This window comes from Peromyscus leucopus, chromosome 19 (assembly GCF_004664715.2).
Source record: "Peromyscus leucopus breed LL Stock chromosome 19, UCI_PerLeu_2.1, whole genome shotgun sequence".
NCBI classification, from domain to species: Eukaryota; Metazoa; Chordata; class Mammalia; order Rodentia; family Cricetidae; genus Peromyscus; species Peromyscus leucopus.
The window spans coordinates 25,108,413-25,115,710 of NC_051079.1; the positions used below are offsets into that span (position 1 = coordinate 25,108,413).

A 7,298-nucleotide genomic window follows, 5' to 3' on the forward strand; every position below is an offset into this window, starting at 1 on the left:
CCCTGCTCCCTGAGTGCTGCCTAGCCTCTGATGTTTAAGCCCTTCGCTTTGGTCTTCTACTAATGTATACTTTTTTTTTTTTTTTTTTTTTTTTTAAAATATCCTAGTACTTTTGTCCATCTGTTCTCTGTTGTGTGATCCCAATCCAGATGATCCTTTAGTGCCTGAGATTGCTCGGATCTACAAAACAGATAGAGAAAAGTAAGTATCGCCTTCAGATGGAAAGCTGTCAGGTGTGGTATAGAGGTGTCTCAAAACTTCCTTATAGAGTTGGAGTATGGACCAGATGTTTACGATAAACTCTCCAAGGAGTACATGAAAGGACTTTTTGTATTTGTTTGTTTTTGTTTCTTTTGTGGAGGGGGTTGGATTTTTGTGTAGGGTTTCTCTGTGTAACAGTCCTGGCTTTTGTGAACTTGCTCTGTAGACCAAGCCACCTGCCTCTGTCTCTTGAGTGCTGGGATTAAAGGCATGTGCCACTACCATCAGGCTATGAAAGGATTCTTATTACCAATTATTATAAATAGATGATACTAATCTTATGTCTAATTGTTTAATGTACTGTCTACTAAAAAATCTTTCTTACAGTACAGAGGATTTTTAAAAATCCTTTTTGGTTTTTCGAGACAGGGTTTCTCTGTGTAGCTTTGCGCCTTTCCTGGAACTCGCTTTGGAGACCAGGCTGGCCTCGAACTCACAGAGATCCGCCTGCCTCTGCCTCCCAAGTGCTGGGATTAAAGGCGTGCACCACCACCACCACCACCACCACCACCACCACCACCACCACCACCACCACCACCCGGCTCTAAAAATCCTTTTTTTGTGCTCTTTCTTCTTTTAACCCTTAAAATACTTTTATGTCCTGTTTGTCTTTGGACTCATGAATCATTGTGCATCAAGTTCCCATTTGTCTTATATGTAGTTGGGTAAATTTGATGGTAAAGATAATTGAATTTTCTACCATTTGGCATAAAAGTGCCAAATTCCTTTTTAAAACAAAATTTGATTCAGAATTAGGTATTTTAGAATTGTATACTATTAATTATTGAAGAATGGTCAGGACATCAAAAGTGACAGTAACTTAGAGAGTTCTAATCATTTTTGTTTTTATGTATTATTCAGTGAGGTTATAAAGGAACTATATAGGAGAAGTTAGATGGGTTTTTGCTGTTGGAGACAGTGTTTCTCTCTGTAGCCCTGACCATACTAGAATTCTATAGACCAGGTTGGCCTTGAACTCAGAGATCTGTCTGCCACTGGGTGGTGGTGGCGGCGGCATACACCCTTGATGTCAGCACTCAGGTGGCATGTGGATCTCCTTGAGTTTGAGGCCAGCCAGGGCTACACAGAGAGACCCTGTCTGTGGGGTGGGGGTTGATGGAGGACAACCCATAAATGACTAGCTGGGTGTGGTAGCCCACCCCTTTGATCCCAGTTCTTTGAAGCAGAGATAGGTGGATTTCTGAGTTTCAGACATAGTAAGACCCTGTCTGTAATTAATTATAAACAAAATATTAAATGATTACTTAAAATCTGTTGTATTAGAAAAGTCAGCCGGGCGGTGGTGGCGCATGCCTTTAATCCCAGCACTCGGGAGGCAGAGCCAGGCGGATCGCTGTGAGTTTGAGGCCAGCCTGGGCTACCAAGTGAGCTCCAGGAAAGGTGCAAAACTACGCAGAGAAACCCTGTCTCGAAAAAACCAAAAAAAAAAAAAAAAAAAGTCATAGGTATAGATAGGCAAAGTATTGAGGCAGGAGGATTGTGAATTTGAGGCCAGCCTGACTACAAAGTGATACCTGTCTCAAAAAGCCCCAAATCAAAAACAATAGAAAAATCATAGATGATTGGTTTTTTTAAAATTTATTTATGATGTTAGTGTTTAATGGAGCTACAACAGGAATGGGGGGTTCTGGCACTAATTTTTTAGTATTTTTGTTGTATGTCTGAGCACCATCTATAGTCATGTGTTTCTGGCTGAATTTTAAATTGTGTGTGTGCTTGTTGCCTGCATGTTGGTGCAGAGGCCAGAAGAGGGCATCAGATGCCCTAGAACTGGCATTAGATGGGCATGAAGTGTCAGTGCTGGAATTTGAACCAGGGTCCTCTAGAAAAGCATCTAATGCTCTTAACTGCTGAGTTATCTGCCTGAAATCTTTCTAGACCCTGCAGCTTAATTTCATTTATTTATTTTGGGGGCAGAGTTTCACTAAAAAGCCTTGGCTGCCTGGAACTCACATAAATCTACCTGCCCCTGCCTCCTAAGTATTGTGATTAAAGTTGTGTGTTCCCAAACCTTAGCTTCATTATTTATTTATTTTGTATATTGTACATAACTGAATTGTTTTCATTAGAGAACCATTTTGTATAAATTGTGGATATGAATGCTTATCAGAAAGATATCTTAAGTCAGCATGGAACTAATGTTCAGCAGAACTATTCATTTTTTTAAATATTTATTTTATATATGTGAGTGACCTGTCTTATCTTTAAGCACACCAGAAGAAGGCACCAGATCTCATTACAGATGGTTGTAAGCCACCATGTGGGTGCTGGGAATTGAACTCAGGACCTCTGGAAGAACAGTCAGCACTCTTAACCACTGAGCCATCTCTCCAGCCCCTCATCTTTTTTAAAATGAAAACTTTTGGTTGTTTTTGAGGCAGAATCTCACTATGCTGTCCAAGCTGGCCTTAAACCCATGTACTAAAATGATCCTTCTGCCTTAGTCTCTTTGGGAGCTGGGGCTATAGCTGTGTACACATACATGTACACATTTTGAAAGTCTTGCTATGTAGCCTTTGCTGCCTTTAAATTCAGTTTTCTTGCCTCAGCCTCCCAAGTGCCAGAATTTTAGGCATGAGCTACCATGCCTAATAATACATTCCTGATTCTTTGTTTGTTTTCTCTTTCTTTTTTGGTTTGTTTTTGTTTTGAGATGGTCTCATGATTCACTATATAACTGTGGGTAACCTTGAACTCGCTATCCTTCTAGACTTATACAGCCTTCTGTGTTTATTTTGTTACTGGAATACTTTTATGGAGCATTTATTTTTATTATTGAAGTAAACCCTGCCAAATAATTCTTTTATTAATATAAAGGAAGGTATCGTGCCATTTTATTTCTTTGTAGGGTTTTGTTTTTGTTTGGAGACAGGGTCTCACCATGTACCCTTGGCTGGCCTGCAGCTTGGTATGTGTAGACCAGGCTATCCTTTAATTCACAGATATCCACTTACCTCTGCCTTCCAAGAGCTGGAACTAAAGAAGTGCACCGCCATACCCACTTCATTGTCATTTTTATATTTACTTTATGTGTTTGACCCACAGAGGTTTCCTAGTAAGACCCTACTCAGGGTCAGAGAATCTGAGCTTGCTTTACTCAGCAGGGCTGCATAAGGGGATGATTTGACCACAGCCGTGGTTACCAGATGTTTGGAAGGATCTACACTTGGCTGTGATTTGTGCTAGCAAGGGGGAGGTCTTTTGCCCTGCTCTTTGGCATTGTTACAAAAAGTCCTTTTGAAGAGGCAGAAGGGGCCGTTGGGTTTTGATCCAGGTCCTCCCAAAAGCTAAAAGCTATCCTGTGTTCCTGTCTTTTTTTGGTTTTTTGAGACAGGGTTTCTCTGTGTAGCTTTGCGCCTTTCCTGGAACTCACTTGGTAGCCCAGGCTGGCCTCGAACTCACAGAGATTCACCTGCCTCTGCTTCCCAAGTGCTGGGAGTAAAGGCGTGTGCCACCACTTCCCAACAAGTTGTTGTTTTTTGTTTTTGTTTTTTTTTTTAATATCTCTGTCCTCCTCATAGGAACCTTTTAAAAGGTGGGAGCTGGCCTCCCACAGATAGGGGAAAGTTTGCCTGCGTCTATATGTGTATACACCACATGCATATATGTATCACATGGATGCCTGGTACTCACACAGTCCAGAAGAAGGAGTTGGATCTCCAGAACTGGAGTTACAGATGGTTGTGACTTGCCATGCAGATGCTAGGAACTGAATGAAGTCCTCCTTACGAGCAGCAAGTCTCTTAACTGCTGAGCTGTCTCTAGCTCCTTTACTGTATTTTGTATTTTTGTGAGACAAAAGTCTGTATGTGTTTTAAGACAATTTTTGGAACCTACTACCTCAGTCTCTCCTCCTAGCTCATTATTGCCATTTAAATCACTGTTAAATGATTTTAAGAACCATATAATATAGAATTACATAGTCACAAAAAATCTTAAGGTGTTTTAGAACGTACCTATATCCCTCCAAAGCCAGGAAGAAGGCAAGTTTAAAGTTACCTTTGGTTGCATTGAATTGATGGTCAGTCAGAAACAGGATGGTGGCACAGGACTTTAATCTTAGGAGTAGAGGTACCCAGATCTCTGAATTCTCCAGCCTGGTCTACAAATTGAGTTCTAGGACAGCCAGGGCTGTTACACAGAGAAGCCCTGTTTCAGGAAGAAAGAAAAATAGGATGAGGTACAACATCTCAGCAAATGCTATACTTGAGTCTGAGTCCTAGGTACTGCATTTCTAGGAGATGGTTTTGGCTTTTACAGCAGTGTCTCACTGTATTGTGAGTGTGGACTTATTTGTAATTAGAGGTAAAGCTAGGTCGTGATACGTCTCTGTAATAGCACCCCAGGAGCATTGCTTCAAGTTTGAGGCCATCCACCCTGGTTTTAGATAGTTGAAGGCCAGCCATGGCTCTGAAGTGAAACCCTAGCTCAAAAAAAGGGAAGGGTGAGAGAGAAAGGGGGATATGTGTGTTAAGAAACTGGAGGGAGAAAGGCGATTTCGCTTGAGTGTTTTCAGTTACTACCTAAAATTACTAGTTGGGATAATGAAATATGAATGAAATATGTTGCTTAATGACTCCTTACCTATCTTAAGCCAAGTTCTCTTTGTGTGTGTACAGGTACAACAGAATAGCTCGGGAATGGACTCAGAAGTATGCGATGTAATTAAAGAAATTATTGGATAACCTCTACAAATAAAGCTAGGGGAACTCTGAAAGAGAAAGTCCTTTTGATTTCCATTTGACTGCTTTCTATGAGCCCACGCCTCATCTTCCCCTGTGCACATGTTTACCTGACACAGCAGTGCTGCGTGTTGTACATACTTGGAACAACAAACTAGAAATACTGTACTTCTGTACCAACATTGCCTCCTAGCAGAGAAGTGTGTGTGTGAGAAGCCAGTTCTCCGGGCGTGACCTAGGTGTGAGACTAAAAGCTTTCCTTATTGACCTAAATTTGGATAATGGCAAGATGTGAGGGGTAGTGGGTACACAGTGTGTGCTTGGATGAGAGGAAAAAAGCTCCAGTGACCCGTAGGAGATTGTTCTTAAGTGGAATCCATCTAATCTCAAACAGTCAAACAAAGCAGGGTGAAGAAGAAGCTGTTTCTGTGTTCATTTCACCCTGAAGGACCTACAGCTTAGGTAAAGGCTATGACCAAACAGATTAAACTCTGCCTGCGTGCTGTATTTTAAGGTCTAAGTTTAACTGAAGAACATTTCAATGGACTGGAGCTGTTAGTACATAAAGTGTGGTGGGCCTTGTTCCCAACACTTTCACATCGCCCTGCCCTTTCAGCCTTCTTCATTTTAGCCCCTTTCCATAATCTTTGGTTTGTATGTGGTTTCTCAGTTAATACATAGCTAATAGCTCTTATTTTTCTTATGTTTTTAACTGCTTTAGGCCTATTTCGATGTAAGGGTGAAAATTCATTTGATGGAAATACTTGTGTATATTTAAAGACCCAGTTGCTCCTCTGGAGCTTGTACGTTAAGAATGATTAATCTGTGTAATAAACTGATTACTACAGTCATTACATATAATTTTGTGTGAATAGGCTTTTTTGATTTAAAAACTTTGTCTAGCTAAGATTAGTGGTGGATTTTTCCTCACCCCTGAAATGTTTTCATTTATATTTGTTGCATTTCAAAATCATGAAACAATTCCAGTTTACATAGTAAAAAAGATATGAGAGTAATTTTACTAAACAAGATAGAGGCATAAGCTTAAAGGCATTTTCATGAAACTTATATGTGCACCATTCCAGGAACATGACTGTTAAACTAAATAAATTTGCTTTGTTAATGAAACTGAGCAGCATTTCACCAAAACCTTGTGATATTCTCTTGGTACATAGGACACAGAACACAAAGGTGTTGCTGTTTGATAAGTTAAGCCTCTGTATTGTAATTATAAAAGAAAACTGACCAAACCTGGGAAACATGAGCACAATCTTGTATTGGAGAGTAATTACTTTGCACTAACATTTGCAGGATGTTCATTGGTTTGAAATTGTACTGTATGTGGCTTTTTGAAGTCTTCCCTTGACTCTAGTAAAATGTAGTTTGAAATTTGTAAACAACTGTTACCCAGAAACATTCATGTAAACTAGGCAGGTTACCTCCCTTCACCCCTTTTCCTAACCTACTGTAAGCCAGGCCAGCCTGAAGGCCATGGCTGATGCTCTCTAGTCATTGGGTTCTTTGAAATGCATCTTTACACTCTTGCACAAAAAAAAGAGGAATAAATGTCCACTGCTTTTGGTTTTAAACTTGTTCCCCTGTCTCATCTCTCAGTGTCCTTGTTCATCCATCACAACCTGTCAGCTAAAAACCTCTTAGCAGCTGGTGTTTCAGGAGTACTGGATTAGCATTCCCTTCCCCTTACAGGTAATGGTTGTAACTGGTTGTGAGAGGAAGACTCAGGATTGAACTCTAACCAGAAATCACCATGTATCATTACTATTAAAGGCAGAGGAAATTCAGTTTTGGGTGCTGTGTGTGTGCCTGTCTGTCTGTTTCAGTGGGCCCCAGGCCTTGCACATACTAAGTAGTCAGCTATTCTGCCCTTGACTAGATCCCTGCTGAACTTTCTTATTTTTTACTATTAATGCTGCTGCTTACTTTGGGTTCAGTTGCATAGCTCTAGAAAGCCCATTCCTATTTGCCTCTCATCTCTGAGAGCTGCTAGCTTATTGCCATTTATTAGGTCATAGTGTGGGTATTTTTTTTTAAGAGCACTCTAATTATTTTTGTGCTAAATAAAAGCCGTCATTTGTTGTTTATGTGCCAAATGAGAGGTTTGGATGGTCACAGACAATATTAGGCCGGTGAATGCAGGTATGAGACATGTTTGGTCCACTAGTTTTATGAGTCTATAAGTAAACAGATGTCACTTGGGATTCTCACACAGGAAACTTCCCTGGTGTCTAAAGGCTAATTTACAGCAACCTTGTTTGTTATTCCGGTAAGGTAGTGGTTACAAAGGAATGTCAAAGTTACACGTTTCTATTTGGG

At 40.4% G+C, this 7,298-nt stretch overlaps 1 protein-coding gene across 2 annotated transcripts in view; it reads left to right on the plus strand.

Moving 5' to 3' along the window:
• Positions 1-6,553, plus strand: part of Ube2d2 (ubiquitin conjugating enzyme E2 D2) — a 39,457-nt gene extending 32,904 nt beyond the window's left edge. For both annotated transcript variants that reach the window (XM_028886764.2, XM_037197080.1), the window contains exons 6-7: positions 108-201; positions 4,902-6,553. In XM_028886764.2, coding sequence (XP_028742597.1) covers positions 108-201; positions 4,902-4,947 — 140 coding nt within the window. In that variant the 3' untranslated portion in view covers positions 4,948-6,553. The remainder of the gene's footprint in view (positions 1-107; positions 202-4,901) is intronic.
• The last annotated feature ends 745 nt before the right edge of the window (positions 6,554-7,298 follow it).